We start from the raw sequence: 16,770 nt of genomic DNA, 5'->3' as shown, positions 1-16,770 counted from the left end.
CTCTCTCTCTCAGGGATGCTGTATGCATTGTCGATTGAGCCCATGCTAAACCAGATATGAGCAAACATTGAAGGGGTGGGGATTTGAAATGAATTTAACAAAAGTCACATTTTATCAGTATATGCAGATGACATTATTGTCCTGGTCAAAACTTGGAAAGAAATTAAAGAACTGGAGAAAATTGTTATGAATTTCAGAACCATGTCAGCTTCCAGAGTGAACTGGGAGAAAAGCGAAACGCTGGCAGTTGGCAATTGGGAAGGGGGGCTACCCAGTCTACCGGGGGGTTGATGTGGAAAAGAGACGGTTTTAAATATCTTGGGGTATATATTGTCAATGAGGCCATAGTTCAGAAGAACTGGGAGGGGGTTTTAGAAAAGATACAAGGAAGACCCAACAAATGGAAATGGCTGAAGCCACAGTTATCCTTCAGAGGCAGAAAATTAATAATTAATAACCTGGTAGCTTCTGCTCTGTGGCATCGGCTCGCATGCATGGAACCACCAAAAGGATTGACACAAAAGCTACAAGCTATTTTAACAGATTTTTTTTGGGACAGGTTGCACTGGGTGCTCCAGAGTATATTGTTTTTGCCTAAGGAGGAGGGGGGGGCAAGGTCTGGTACAGATTCAAAGCAGATTTTCAACATTCAGAATACAATTTGTACAAAAATACCTCTTAGGTCCACAGAAGGTTGTTTGGAGACAAGTGGCAAACAGCATACTGAGGTTGACAGCTGGTCTGGGGTTAGACAGGACACTGTTTTTAAACCTGTGTGGATTATCTCCTTTTTATCAGTCACTTTGGAGTTTTTTTAAATGGAAGAGACTAGAGCTGCATAGGAGGAGCTGGAGATGCTGCAGGAATACAGCACTGGAACAGAGTTTCCTGATGACAGTGATCCGTTTCCAAAGCTAGGATTTGGATGGGCTCACAGGACCCTTTTTAAATAAAACAGACTCTAAACTCGTGGACTTGTACATAGCCAAAGGGAGAGCTGTGTATAAATATTGTGTTTAGCCTTAAACAAGCAAACTGGATGGGAGGACTGGCACTGTGTGGAGGAAAACATTAGAAATAGACTGCAATGTGAAACCAGTATGGAGGGTTTTATATAAACCTCCTTTAAAGAAAAGGACAAGCGACCTCCAAATGTCTGTTTTATGGAGAGGGAGAAACGATTTTTCACTGTTTTTATGATTGTAAAAGACTCGATAACCTTTTTAACACATTAGAAAATGTTTTTAGAATGTTTGATGAACAGTGGTCAAAGAGCGTCTTCATCCTAGGAGTTGGATATAATAAATCCGACTCCTGTAAGTGGCAACTATTAAATTGAATAATAGGAGAGGCCAATCTGTCCATCTACAGCAGCAGCAAGAACAACGTTTAGGACAGGACAGGGCAGGAAGCACCTCTTGTTTTCATCTCAGTGAAAGCAAGAGTCTGGGTAGATTTTAGATATTTTAAAGCAATAAACAATATGGATGGGTTCAGAAAAAAGTGGTGTTATAATGACACAATATGTTGGGCAACCGAAGAAGATTTATTATTAAAAAAATTTGAGGTAGATTTTTTTTTCTTCTGACTACTGGTCTGAACTGTAAAACTGTATTTATTGTCATGGACATATTTGTTTAGTTCTTTTAATTTTTTTTTTTTAAATAATAATAATCTCTCTCTCTCTCTCTTTGTATGTGGGTATTTATATCTTTGTCTGTCTGACCTGTCTATACCTGTCTACCTGGCATACAATTAAAATTGCAGGTTGAGAGTTGTGGCCTCAGGCATTTGCAGGTGTTATAAGAGCGAGAGCTTCTTCACTCATTCGTATTGATCGACCCGAACTGAACACTTTGTCTCTGTGGCTGCTGAGGTAAGAGTCAATGTCACTGACACTAAGGTAACTTGGTGTTGTCATTTCGAGGTTTTCTATTGAACAATTGTTGTGACACGGGAGACATTGAAAATAACACCTACTGCGATCTTACGTTAAAACTATAAAAAAAATTTAAAAAAGTCTGGCTCATCAAGAATTTATTTTATGTTGTTGTTACAGAGGGGGAAAAGGATATTGACTCTGTTGGCTGTATTTTTCTATATTATGTTTTCTTGACTATGGTGCATGCTAAGGCTGGGAAATGCAGCTGCTAAATCATACTGTTTGGCACTGTGTCAACAACTACAGCAATTGTGCTCTCAGTGCTTCTGCTGCTGGGGCTGTTGGCAGCATGTCAAGAAACTGAAAGTCAATGTATTTTTCTTGTCATGCTGTGATTCATCTAATCACAACGATGGACAAATGTTAGAGATCTAAATGTGTTTCTTTCCACTACAGTTTGAGGAACACTTTAGAAGTCTAAAGGGTTACTACTTACTTTGTTACACGTTATGGTAAATAAGCTGTCCAGATGAAGCATATCATAAAGAAAAATTGGAACATCATTGAGAGTGATCATTCCTTACGGAAGGAGGCTGAGTGGCCGAGCATAGGTATGCCATCCATAAAGGGAATCTGAATTATCCTATGGCCAAACACTACTTTGAAGTAATCAGCTCTGATGGCAGGGGCAGGGACAAAATCAAACACCTTAAACACAGAGAGGCATACTGGATCCCTGCAAAAGCACCAGTTACCTTGGTCTCAATGAGGACTTGGACTTCTCATGTTTTTTATAATAGATCACATTGTCACCAGTTGATCATTCTGTGAGGTTCTTCAAACTTTTTTAAAATATTAATAATATCAAATTGGTTTCCTCATTGTAGATACCATATATTTTTATCGATTGAGTGCATTTGTAGTATTGTTTGTTATGTTGTTATGCTGCATTTTAAAGGTCCAGTGTGTAAGATTTAGGTGAAAAGGATCTATTGGCAGAAGTCTAAAGTAGAATAATCCTCATGATGTTTTCACTAGTTTGTTTCATCTAAATTGTAGTTTTCTTTACACCAGAAAAGGCCCTTTATATTTAAATACTTTATATTTACATTGAGGGGACCCTCTCTACGGAGAATGCCAGGTTTTTTACATTAGTCCAGACTGGACAAATAAACACCTTCTGAGTTTTTATGACAATTAAAGGCTGCAACAGTTTCTTTATCATGTTTGGAAGGAGAGGGTGAGGGGTGAGGGGAGTTCAGCTGCACATCACAAAATTCTAAACACTGCACCTTTAATGTCTTTATGTCTACTGTGGACTCTGCCCTCATCTCTTTTCTTTTTGCACCATCCTTAACAACAATGGTGTTCTTCATGGCCAGCAGGGGAACTTCCTCAATGTTTTCTTCATCGTGCCATGCCCATAGAGCCCAGGAAAAAAGCTTAAATGTGGGAGGACCTTGTCTCTTCCATTTTTATATATTATATTTATTGCACAAGGCCCCTAGAGGCCAAGTAAATATTGCATTTCTTCACCCTGCACACCTGTAGTGACTGCAAATAATTACTCTTTGTCTTAGTACTCTTTGTGTGTCAGTACATCCTGATGAATACATAAGCTGACACTCATCTGTGTATTTTAATGCCTCAAGCTCATTGAAAGACCTTTTGCATTTTTCAAAGCACTCAAAAGAAGCTTCTTTGTCTAAAGTTTGTTTTATGCCGAGATTATCTACAATCTTTTTTTCCTGAACAGAGCTCAACCGCTGCAGCAATGTCTGGCTCGGGAGTGTGTATGAACATCATCAATGCACGGCATCAGAACAATGGTCAAGGCACCATTACCAACCCCATGAAATTCTTGAACCAAGATTACGAGCAGTTGAAACAGTACTGCAACGCCAGACGAGTAAGGTTTATTGATGATTTGTTCCCTCCTGACCGGAGATCCATCGGCCAAGGGCTATTGAAGCCTTCTGATCTGGCCCGTGTGGTGTGGCAGAGACCAGCGGTGAGTGGTGTGGTAGAACTTGAGTGACAATTATTCAAGTTTATGGTTAAATAAAATAAAATAAAAGAAGCCTGTTTGTTGTTCCACCTTTATGTTTATACAAAATAAACTTGAGTCAATTTGACACAGGAGCCATGCTCACAGTATCCCGTTTATTAAAATGCACAAGTGAGTATAGTAGCTTATACTTTCTGGTTAAAGCTGCAATACCACAATGTTTCTCACAGCTTAAAGCTATTTTTCACCATAGGGGAAAAAACAGGCCAACGTAGTGTAGTTACAAATTATTTGGACCTGCTTTGGTCTGTCACCTCCTGGTCTCTCTCCTGTTGAGTGTTTAACTTGTGTTAGCTTTTGTGTAGCACAGAGTCCCATTGCCATTACTTTATTAAAATAACCACCGTTAATGGTTCAGTATCAAACAAATATGTGTAACACAATGAGAGAGAGAAACCTGACAAAGCAGGCAATAGTTATATCATCTTGCAATATTAAAAACTTCAACAATAACATGTAAATAATTCCTCTGTTTCAGAAATTGGTTTCAAATCCATCTTTTGTTGTCGATGGGGTCTCCAGATTTGACTTCAGTCAAGGCGTGGTTGGTAGGAAACTTGCTTCATTCACGACAATAAATGAGTTGGTTTTAAAGCAATGTCATACAGAGATGCCCACACAGCCAAGTGGCACAATTGCATCATCATGAAATTGCAGAAAACAGCACACGTTGTACAGTAATATAACTCAGACTTCAAGCCCAAACAAGCCCAATATAGTTCAGTTTGAGACATGTTCACGCATGTTGTCACTGGCACAGGGTTGTGCTTTTATTGGTATCTGAAAACTAGTGCAGGTACCGTATGTGGCAAGCAAATGACTTAACTTCAATATACTGAAATTAGCAGTTTGACTCTCTTTAAATTGATAACATCATAAATATATTAGAAAGAAAATCACTAAGAAGCGACAGCAAAGTGTGTGTGTGTGTGTGTGTGTGTGTGTACGTGTATGTATGTGTGTGTGTGTGTGTGTGTGTGTTTGTGTGTGTGTGTGTGTGTGTGTGTACGTGTATGTGTGTGTGTGTGTGTGTGTGTGTGTGCATCACCAACTAGCCCCAAGAACACCATTGCAGGCTTGTTTATTCAGTGTTTGATTTGAAAGGGAAAACACAGCCTCCTTTCGTCAATGTAGATGGAGACATGGTTTTTAATCACAAGACAGACAACAGCTATACAAAGTAGAATAGTGATGCGTCATCAAGTCACCTCACTTACAAGCAAGTACACAAAATCTCGTAAAAGTCCACACACAAAACTTTATCGCACAGGTGCACCAGTGGTAATTTTGTCTTTCAACTAATTTTCAAGGATTTAATAGTTGCTCCCTGTTCTCTGTCTCTGTGGAGCGGACTCCTGGCTACATAGAAATAACCCCTGTTTTACAATGTATTTTGTGGTTACTAAATATGAAATTTTAATTTAATCAAAGCTCAGTGAATCATGGTAAAGGCAACATGTCAAATCTGAAAGATAATGGCAACATTCATGCATAGCAGTCTGAATTCCAGCCTGTAGAAGTTTAGAATGTTCAGAAAAAGTTATACTAGTGCATCATTTAAATGATACTGAGAAGACATCAATGTTTTCAAACCTACCCTCATCTACATTCATGGGACAGTAAGAACCTACAATAACTACTGTACCATCGTGTATTCTGCCTCTTGGCTGTGTTAGCATGCTTGAATGTTTCTTAGATGTAAACCTGTTTAAACAAACATTACTGTCATGTCTGCTTAACATGCTGTTCTGGCAACTCAATGGTTAAATTTTACTCAGGTAACTGCTGGTTCCTTGCATCTATCGGAGCTCTGACATTCCAGAAATTAATTCTACAACAAGTAATGTCTTTGGAACAAGAGTTTCAGGAGGACTACTGCGGGATTTTCCACTTCAGGGTAAACCAGCAAATATTGCCAACATCATCCAAAAGTAGATTCTGATCAATTATATACATCTCATTTTGCTATAACCGTCTTCCCACTCTCAACTATTCAGTTTTGGAGGTTTGGGAAATGGGTGGATGTTGTCATTGATGACAAGCTACCAACAATAGATGGCAGACTAATCTTCGTCCGTTCCAAAGACCCAACTGAATTCTGGCCCGCTTTGCTGGAGAAAGCCTATGCCAAGTACGAAAAACATTGCATTTCTCAGTCACACAGTCATAGTTCTCATAGTCTCAGAGTGACATTGATCTAACTTTCTGAAAGCTTGTGAAAGTAATTTAACACCTGCTGTCAGGGTGTGTGGTTCATACGCAGATATGAATGCTGGAACTCCTGCTGAGGCTTTGGTGGACTTCACTGGCGGTGTCCACATGTGCATCAACCTCACAGATCCTCCTCCGGACCTGTGGGAGCTGATGTTTAGAGCTGGACAATCTAAGTCCCTGATGGGCTGTGGGACTCCTCAGGGGGTAAGCATTTATTTACCACACAAAACCACAGAACTGAAACCATAATATCAAAGCAACTCAAAGCTTAGATCCTAGAGCACTAACTAAAATGGAAGGATTAATAGACCTTCTAACTTCCAACATTTTATCTTGTCGTGTCAGGAAGCTGAAATCATTATAATAGCTTTGTTTCATTTACAGTTAAGATGTTGAACACTCCCTTATATGGACTTCAGATTCCAGAAAAAAGAGTATTGGTTAAGGCAGGAACATTATGTGTGTGTTACACCTGAGGGATGATTTGATCAATATCTCTACTTAAGACATATATTTTTTCAGACTCAATCGTCTCAATGTCTCCTAATTCTATCAAAAGCTATTTACTTTAGCATCCATATTTCAAAGCAACTGTTGACACAGAATTGGGCCCCTTTTTATTTTCAGTACATTATTTTCGGGCTTGTGCATCAAAATGGGTGTGTGTGGTCCCAGGTTAATTTAGCTTAGGCCTAATGTTATTTGGGAAGCTCAATTCAGTTTTCAGTCATACAAGTTGTTAGCTTATATTTCAGAACTGTACCTTCAGTATATGTGGAGTTTATCAATGCCTGTATACCTCCATCTTGTAGGAGACATCTGCCAACAATGTGCTGCCAAATGGATTGGTCCAAGGCCATGCCTATACTGTCACAGGTGTGAAGCAGGTAAATAGTCATATTTGCATTGAAGGCATGGCAGCATACAGAATTCTGTGCTTGTATAAATATCGATGACACTTTGCTGCTGATTGCTCGTCAGTTAATGAGCCAAGGGAAACTCTTTAACCTGGTGCGTTTGTGGAACCCGTGGGGCCAAACAGAGTGGAATGGAGAGTGGAGCGATCAGTAAGTATGACACTCACCAAGCAAATGTTTTATGAAGACTGATAAAGAAGTTATTTTCTCATCACTAAATAACATGTTGCTGATCATTGTCACTGTAATTGTTTTTGTTATTCACGTATGAAGAGATTGAGGATATTTGAAACAGACAAAACGCTGTATTCGCTCTATTCCTGTCTTTTATAAGTTAAAATGAAAAGTGAAACACAGGTACAAAAGTCAAGTTTTGACAGGTATAAAAAGTCAATGTGGCTAGATACATGTAGATCTAAGTGATTAATACCTTGGGGGCAGTTGTAATGTGTTTTATATCAGTGAATCTATGTCATTACAGTTATATTGCTTTTCCCTCTATCTAAATGAACAACACCAAAGCGTTTTAGTTATCTCAATCAATTATTTTACTTAATTCTCAAACAGTAGTTAAAGTTAAAATGATGTTTTTAGTTCATGTATCATTCAGTATTCAGATACATCTTTACATTCTGTCAACAGAATGTTTCTTATACCATGGAGAGCATTGATTCATCTTTCCAGCATAACCACACTGTCATCTGCTGGTGCAATAGCAGCTCTACAAGCCTGCATGTCCTGCCTTGCTGAGGATATTTAAAACACTACTCCACTGATAAAGTGAATAAAGTAATTTGACTCAATGGATAAACTATAGAAAATTTTAAAAAGTAATGCAAACCCCCAAATCTTGATTTATCCTGACTGTTTGGACATAATCCCTTTTAAATACTTGCTGCTTTCGGACAAGCGATTTAATAAATAGGGTTTCACCATTAGGAATATACTGTTTCAGTCATTCAGTTGTGCATTACTAGCATTAATGTAAAGAGAGTATAGAGAATTGCAATCTTAGGTGTACTGTGTTGTTTTGTCAGACATAAATATATATATTCGATAGATATATATAAACATCTTTTTTAATGGTATTTTAATCAAGGGTCAGATTTGTCAACTATGTTGTATCCTACGTGTGCGTGTGTGTGTGTGTGCATCTTTTTGGTAAAATTCATAACTATGTTTCTTTCGTCCTCTGTCATTGTCAAACTGTCACTAAAGTTCACCTCTCTGGCAAACTGTGAGTGCTAAGGATCGTGACATGTGCCTTGCAATGAGAGATGATGGAGAGTTTTGGTAAGTATGATGTAGGTTCTAATGTTACATTATAGTTTGGGGTAATTATGTACTACTGTGTTGATAAATGAAACAAAGTTGTATGAGTGAAAAAAACTGTACAGTTTATCAGGCACTATGAGCATATACTCTCTGAGCAGTATATTTTCTCTCCAAGAGAGCCATTACATTATTGAGTAAACTTCGAAACATATCTTACATATGTAAATAAATAATTCATGTATGCAGATTGCATTTGAGCTTGTTACCTCAAGTGACAAAATAAATCGTTATTTTTCTTATAGATCAAGAAAATAAAATACTAATTCTATCAATGATGATAATTAACTAAATCAATTTCTGATTTGGACAGGATGTCCCTGGAATACTTCTGTAAGCACTACAGTGATCTTGACATCTGCTGCCTGTGTCCAGACTTCCTTGATGGAAGCTCCTCATGCCATTGGCAGACGTCATTCTACGAGGGCAGATGGGTTGCAGGAACTACGGCTGGAGGATGCATGAACAGCATTGGTACTTAACAAATATCTGCAAAAAAGCTTAACAGTTTCTGCACCTTACAGAGATACAGAGACAGTTTTACTTTTCTGCTCTGTATTGTCTAAAAGAGGCAAACATGACTCCAAAATGCAAACTGTAAATATAGAGACGAACATGGGATGGAACACAATAACAGCCACAAGACTGAAACAAAGAACTGGGCCTATTACATATTATTATTATTATACTGGGCCAGTTAAAAGATGTTTTATCACATTCCAATGTATTTGATGAATTTACAATTTCAAAATTTAGCATGAAATTATTAGCAAAGTGATAATCAAAATCTAAAGTCTGGAATGATTCATTGGCACAAACCAGACTCCATACACAAAAAGGGGAATTTTGCAATCATGAATGAACTGGCTGCAGTAAGTTTGTATTTCACATTTTGTCTCCTTTAATCTTCCAGAGAGCTTCTCCAGTAATCCACAGTATCGGCTCAAGATCGGCAAATTATTCAATGAATGTGCAGAGAAACAGGGTGAAAAAAACTGTCTGTTGTCTCTCATGCAAAAGCCCGACAAAAGGAACAGACGCATGGTCCAAAATCTCCACATCGGACTCACAGTATTTGAGGTAAGTTCTTGTTGTTTATCTTTTTCTTTTTTTTTGTTGCACATTTGGATTAATCTTTAAATAGTTAATTCATTGAACTATGTTGAAAATAGTTACACAAAGATAAAAAATGAAATAAAATGAAATAGTTCTATGGGTTCAGCCATTGCATAATCATCATGTTCAACGAACCAGTGGGAAAATAAATTCCATGACGTGCATGTGCTTTACTTATTTAATTTACTTCATAATGTCAAATGTTTTTTTGTTTTTTTTATCCCCAACACAAACTTCATTTTCCTCTGGTTTCATCCAAGCTGACCAAAGAAGTAAGTAACATTTCTCACAGATTGGCTGTGTATACTGGAGATTGAGCTGAGTTGCATAGAAATGAAACATATCCTTATTACAGTTGGGCGCACACAGAGGGAGGTTCCCAGCCTCTTTCTTTGGCAGAAACAGACCTGTGGCTCAAACTAAAAGCTACATGAACGCACGTGAGGTGATGGAGTTCATCATGTTGAAGCCTGGTGAATACCTGATCGTGCCATCCACCTTCAATCCCAATGAGACGGCCTCCTTCATCCTGACCATCCTGTCCAAGTCCGAGACTCACTTGCAGTAAGTCAATCAAATCTCACTCGTTAGCTTTCAAAGTGTTGTTGATGTAAGGTTTATCTGTATATGCCACATAGCATATTCTACAAGCCATATGAAAAAATACGAAGGCGTGCAAATATGTACAAGGCCTGGACCAGACTGAACACAGTACATGCAAAGACCAAACTGATGTCAACATTCACTCTGATGTCTGATATGAAGCTGCTTTCAGAATTACTTGAGAATCTATGAATTTTCTGTGGAGGTTCTCCTGCCAGCTACTTAGTTAGAACTCTGGAGAATGTCTGAGTGAGCCATTGGAGAACAACGCCTGAGATCCGGAAAGTGGGCGGGTTGAGCGGCTGCTACGTTTGTCATGCGTGAAAGGCAACCTCCAGAGAAAGGACCCAATTTTCCGGGGATTCGCTAGAGTTTCTGTCTGAAAATGGCTTTACTGGCATAAGTTACTCTGGTGCAGAAACATAATTCATTCAATTGAGAAATAAATTCTGCTCTGTTTTTGTGAATTAACAAGATTGTTTAAAATCCTGCTAGAAGCTCTCTATCTAATTTAAAGACACAAGTATCTTCAATGTCTTGAAGCCAAACCAAAATCAAACAGGATGAAACTACACAGGTGGGAAATGTTTGCTCCAATGCTTTCTATTGTTTTTCTCATGAAAAAATCAAAATATGCTTATTCATCTAGAAAAACAGAACACATTTATTTTTCTCAAGAAAATTATTTCGAGAATTTTTTGGGTCATGAAAAAAGACAATTACTGTATTTTGTTAATCCAGAAAAAAACAAAGACTAATTATTTTTCTCATGTGAATGTCTGTAGTTATTAATTACTGTATCTGAAAGTGTAACCCCTAACACTACTTGTTAGTGAAAAAAGTAATTACATTACTGCAGCCTTTAACTAGGTAGCCTTATGTGATAATTCCCTGCAATGAATTACTGACGACTCATGTTCTTCTTCTCAGTGAGGATTCTGGAGGCCATAACCACAGACACACGGAAACAGAAGAGGTGCACAAGATTTTTAAATTTACCATCTGTGTTAATATCATCTAGGTGTTGCTGCTTTGATCCATGTTCTTTACTGATTACGTTGATCGTCTATGACACATGTATACTGGTCAGTATATTAACTCATCTGGAACTGAACACCATCTTTTTCAGCACACACCAGGCAAAACTGACGAAGAGAATGACGACAATAAGAGAAAATTTTTCCGTCAATACTCTGACAAGGTAATTTAAGACAATAGAAGAACATTGTGAGAAATATTATTTGCTTTCTTGCCAAGAGCTCAATGAAAAACATATGATGTGTGATATGACATATTACATATAGTGTAGCAGTAACACCCGACTTCAATCTCTCACCCAGCATAGACTCCAAGAAGTTACTGCTCTTGGTTTAGATATATAACGTGTTAATTATTGAGCTTTGGATGTTCAGAGTAACAAAATGGATTGGGTTATTTTTTGAAAGTGCTGGTTACTTGTTTCCCCCAGCTTCAAATCTATGTGGTATCAATCAAACTCACAGTTTCAGCTGCAGTTGTGCATATGAGAAGTGCTCTTTCACTTTTATGTGGCCTTCATTACTTGCAATCTGTTGCATGTAAGAGCAACATTCATGCATGTGCCCTGTGTACCATATTGTTATTAGTATTATTATTGTTACTTTGACTTGTTTTTTCGGATTTCTTTTCCAGTATGAAGAAGTGGACGCTGAGCAGCTCCGTGCTATTCTAAATGACCAAATCTTGAAAGGTTGGGAATGTAAAACTTTGCTCAAAAGTATTCTAATTATGTTTTGTAGCAAAACTTAGTTGCTGAGTTTTAGCCAAACTGAATCTTCTGCTATCTTTTGTTTTTGTTCAGGAGATCTGAAATCTGGAGGCTTCAGCATCGATGCCTGTCGCAGCATGATTTGCCTGATGGACGTATCCTTTGATGTTTATGCTGCACTAGAATGGAGTGATTTAACCTGTTGGCCCTTTTGTTGATTTAACAGTCATGAATAGTTTTAAAGGTCAGGTGGAGACATGACACAGCATGTGCTGGTTTAATAACTTAATGTCGGGTTAGACATCCGTCACAGGCACACTGAATGGTGAGGAATTTCTGCGTCTGTGGAAGAAGGTCAAAGAGTACAAGGTAAAAGGACCCAACAACTTGTACAATATACTTATTACATCACTACTCTAATGAAGGGTTGGGATGCATCTTGATTTAAGTCCTGAACGGTTTGTGTCCTTCTTGAATACCTCATAAGACAGTTTTTTTCTTTACACAGGACATTTTCTACCAAAAAGATGTTTCACAAACAGGAACACTGTCGCTGAATGAGCTCAGGAATGCCATCATGGCCTCAGGTGAATGATAAACTTGTTCTCTTTGTCTACTGTGGTGCACAAAGACAGAAAATACCGAAATTATTTTTTAATGCAAAGCAATGCACGATATATGGAAAGTCTATCATCATCGTGAGTCTTTATCTCCTCTGTCTCTCAACTGACATCTCTGACTCCAGTTCAAAAGCTTATTTGTTCGTAAATGTGTGTGGAGCTGGAGAAGATGGTGTCGTGCTCTGTTTCGTTTGACGCAGTTGGCACCGTGCACAGCACGAATGAGAGAGACACAAGAGATGATGTAAAATACTGACAGAACTACTAAAAACTGTTAAAAAAAAGACTCTAAATTGATACTGTAAGTAGACTTAGTGTAGCTGTGCATGGCTGCCTGGGTGTCTGCACCTGACTTTGTGGCGCTGCAGCTGGGCTGTGCACCTTCTCCTGGCTGTGAAGCTGTCCTTGGTCTCTGCGTCAGTAGCTAAATACTGTTTATGTTTATTTATCGCAAGTCATATCGCCATCGCAATATTAAACAACTTTTTCGCATATAGCATGTTTTCCTAATATCGTGCAGCCCTGCTATATAACCAGGGGCCAAATAAATAACATATCTACAAGATGTGGGAGACTTACGCAGGGAGAAGGGTTTCACCATTTTTCCACCAATTTCTTGTGCTTTCAAATGAAGTGTTTCATTATTAATATTGTTTACACACTGGGAATGCCATTAACTGCGTTGCTTATATATCGCAAAATACTGAATCTGCAGTTGTTTTGTTTATTTATTTGTCAAATTATGTTTTTTACTTCTCACTGAACGGTCAGCAACACAGACAGTCTTAAGGCTGTTGATATATGGACAGCACATTATTTTTATTACAGTAATATTTTGGACTGCATTACTACAAATAGTCCCAGATACTGAATTACCTTGTTAAACCAAATGTACACCCCAGCCTTTTGCAAATATGCTGCCCCCTAGAGTTTGTGTTATGAACTAAACAATTTTTATGACCTACTCATTCTCCCATTCACTGTGGTTGTGTTCTATTGAAATGTCCTGTTGAAATACAACAGTATGATAGCGTTATCAGATAAGAAATAATCTGCAGAAGAATCAGTAATGAAAATAATGAAATATGTTCTGAGCTCTTGTCTGATGTCTGTTGTTCAGAAAAGAGAGTCAACGATGACATGCTGAATTTGATGGCTCTGCGCTACGGTTCCTCCGGACAATTGACACTGGAGAGTTTCATCTGTCTCATCCTTCGCTTCGAGTGCATGTCCCGTAAGTACATTTGGACAGCTGATGACAGTAGACACACTGGAAGTGGGTAAATAAATCCTTAGATGTCTTCTTTTTTCTTCATTTTGATTGTGTGTGAGTGCTGCCTACAACAGATTGTGCTCCTCATCGGAGTACAATACTCATTTCAAACACTTTTCAAAAAGCAAAAGAGCTTAGAACTCTGCAGCAGTCTAACATGTACTAGCTGAGGCAGGTTTATCTTCAACAGAAATATAGTCCAATGAATGAAACAAAAAACAAAACGACTTCCAAACTGTATGCTAATGAACTGAGAGTGACGATCCTCAAAATAGACGGATATGGTACAACTGAAGATCTGGATGTAGAAGGAAAAGAACAGAATTGGAGCTGCAACATTGTCACCATGATAATTCTGCTACCTTAGATACATTTTTGCGATCGAAAATAAGTGTGGAACAAGATGATAACTTAGTTAGTCATTCTTTGCACTAAACATGTGGATTGTCTCAAATTCAGGCAGCTCACTCACAGTAGACAGTGAACTCACTTGTGTATTGTGGAAATTCCAGCAGGGTAGTGTTGTCCCAAATTAAACAGGGTGGTTGTTGAAATGACAATCCCAACATGTGACTGTGATTGTCTTTATATACTTCTCCATATTTAACCTTTGTGTGTTTTCACCTATGTTGAGTCCTAATGTCAAACATACGGATTGTTGAAACCCACCAGCGAGTGTGTCAGTGGGGTATCCTGAGTTAAGGCCTGAATGGATGTGAATATCTTTAGGTTACGTGAGGGCAGAGGTGGGAAACCTTTTTTCTTTCGAGCCACCTCAATTTTTGTTAATTATTAACACATATCACACTTACTAACTTACATCTTTTTGCTCAGGTGTGCGTAACCTTTTCATTTAGGTGCACCAGCACATAATTTGGGTGCACCCAGAGATAACATACACCATAAACCATTTCTCAATTGTTAAGAATTTTCAACATGACATTTGACATTTGTGATGGTGTTTATTGTTAACGGTTAAATTGAGCACAGGTCAGCAGGAGTGTGGAGGGAGGACACCCATACAGGAGACTCTGACAAACAAACCGGTGCTTCTGCTCTGATCCTGACTCTGTGGCACTAATCTTTTGGCATTGGCGGCCCGTCGTGGAGATCCTCTATTCCCACTTTGTGTTGCCACTGTTGACATTTACCACCTTGTTCACTGTCTGAATCTCCCTGTGTGATTGAGCGAGTGTCAGCCCGGGGCCTGTTTATGTGAGTGCAACCTCTGCCTCACTCCCAGACTCAGAGCCGAGAAGAGAGGCGACCTGCTCAAATACACATACACACCAATTGACATTGTCTTGTCTCGTTTCTTTTCTGTTTTTAAATGTATTCATTGATGAATTACGTTGCGGGCCAGATCAAACACTCTGGTGGGCCACCATATATAGCATAGCATATATAAATATATAGTTCAATCTTCCTCAGCAGCCCAATAACTTTCATTATGTCCCTTTACCATTACCAGACCACCACTGGGTGTGTTATAAACATGTCGATTGCATTTTATTGGCTGTGATTATTTCACATGAAGTGAGAGCTAACAACACGTTGATTCTTTCTCAATAGGAATGTTCAAGCAGCTGTCTGATGGATTGGCCATGACTCTTAATGAATCAGAGGTAAAACAAGTTCTACGGAGTTCTTAAATATATTTTGGAGTATTTTGAAATGGTTTTATCTTTTCATAACTGGCATAGGTGTTGATTTGAAAATATCTTATTGAAAACCACCTTTGTTTCAAACACAATTCCACTTTTGTTTCTACAGGACATTTTTAATTCTCTGTTATGAAGTGATGACGATTTTGAGCATCTAGCACATGAATAATCTATCCTATGTTTATTTACAGTGGATGCACCTTTCCATGTACACTTAACCTGACAGAGATGATGAGCTGCAGGACTCATTTGGAACAACTGCAGCAAATGATGTGCAAATATAATTAATGGGGCAGCAGTTACTCAGTCCATTAAGATATGGGTTAGGGTTAGGGTAAAAAGTATTTCCCCTTGTGGGATCAATTAAGGAAGTTTAAGTTTAAAAAAAAGTCATCTCTTTTGCAAATTAGCAGTTCTATATTTTAAGATATGCTACTTATTCTCTCGCAGTTTCACAGTCATTCTTTAGGAGTATGTTGCCATTCTAACTCTGAACATGTTAGTCTCCCTGAATGGTTACTGTTAATTTTAAGTGGGTTACTGTATTTTCTGATTTACTATTAGGCCTTGCAAAAATAATGTTGACCTCAACTTTGGTTCAAACTTGCATATCTCAAAATTTATAGATAAAACCTGGTTCAAAGTGTGTATCATTGGTACCCATCAAGCCATATCACTTTTTGTGATCCTCCACCTTGCTCTTTGACATTTAAACAGGAATATGAAATGAATATTCTATTAGCAACTCGTGTAAACAACTGAATCAAAATAACGCCTTGTTCTGTATAAGACATTGTTAAGGTCCACAGTCGGACTGTTGGTGTCCATGTAGTCTCTGATGGTTTTGAGTATAATGTCATGAATTCTATTGGACTGATTGCCACAGATGGGGAATTAGCCAACATTAATATAAGATGGTGAGTAGGGTAGATGTAATACCAACTAATTTACAGCTTGTTATCAATATTAATTTGAACCTGTTAGCATACAGTAGTTAACTAGTACAATGCTGCCTAGCGCAACTACTGTGTCTGTCAAGTGTTGTGAAATCTAAGATCTAGTCTCTTGGATTGAATGTGAGTAGAATTATTTTATATGTGGGGTATAGCACTTTCAGTTGTTGGTGGGAGTTTTTGATTGAATTTTACCATATTATCCAGTTTTAGTGTATGAACAGTTCTGTCATCTTTTAGATTCCTTAAATATCTAAAGATATCTTGAAATGTGGAGGGTTTCTTTAAATGGATCAAGAAAATAAAATTTGGTGACGATGCATTGCCTTCTGATCAGTTATTTGTGTCCTAAATAAAACATATGCAGACCCTTTAATGTTT

The 16,770-nt window shown here is 38.1% G+C and overlaps 1 protein-coding gene across 1 annotated transcript; it reads left to right on the top strand.

The window, feature by feature from the left end:
* The first annotated feature begins 1,735 nt into the window (after positions 1–1,735).
* Positions 1,736–16,709, top strand: LOC109627978 (calpain-1 catalytic subunit-like). Its single transcript, XM_020084818.2, has 22 exons — positions 1,736–1,876; positions 3,639–3,893; positions 4,429–4,498; positions 5,729–5,847; positions 5,948–6,081; positions 6,194–6,368; positions 6,977–7,051; positions 7,146–7,231; positions 8,300–8,374; positions 8,727–8,887; positions 9,327–9,493; positions 9,790–9,801; positions 9,885–10,093; positions 11,063–11,108; positions 11,262–11,333; positions 11,804–11,861; positions 11,973–12,034; positions 12,180–12,248; positions 12,388–12,466; positions 13,620–13,733; positions 15,345–15,397; positions 15,628–16,709. The coding sequence occupies exons 2-22, from the start codon at positions 3,657–3,659 to the stop codon at positions 15,652–15,654; spliced, it is 2,100 nt and encodes a 699-aa protein (XP_019940377.2). The 5' UTR covers positions 1,736–1,876; positions 3,639–3,656; the 3' UTR covers positions 15,655–16,709.
* The last annotated feature ends 61 nt before the right edge of the window (positions 16,710–16,770 follow it).

This window comes from Paralichthys olivaceus, chromosome 12 (assembly GCF_024713975.1).
Source record: "Paralichthys olivaceus isolate ysfri-2021 chromosome 12, ASM2471397v2, whole genome shotgun sequence".
NCBI lineage: Eukaryota > Metazoa > Chordata > Actinopteri > Pleuronectiformes > Paralichthyidae > Paralichthys > Paralichthys olivaceus.
The sequence above is the reverse complement of the archived record's forward strand: the minus strand, read 5'-3'. Positions and strand labels throughout refer to the sequence as shown.

Bases quoted from the DNA above. Each gene is read 5' to 3' on its own strand.
- LOC109627978 (XM_020084818.2), top strand. From the start codon at position 3,657: ATGTCTGGCTCGGGAGTGTGTATGAACATCATCAATGCACGGCATCAG. The intron at 3,894-4,428 runs GTGAGTGGTGTG...CCTCTGTTTCAG, and splicing joins TGGTGTGGCAGAGACCAGCG to AAATTGGTTTCAAATCCATC. The intron at 12,249-12,387 runs GTAAAAGGACCC...TTCTTTACACAG, and splicing joins AGAAGGTCAAAGAGTACAAG to GACATTTTCTACCAAAAAGA.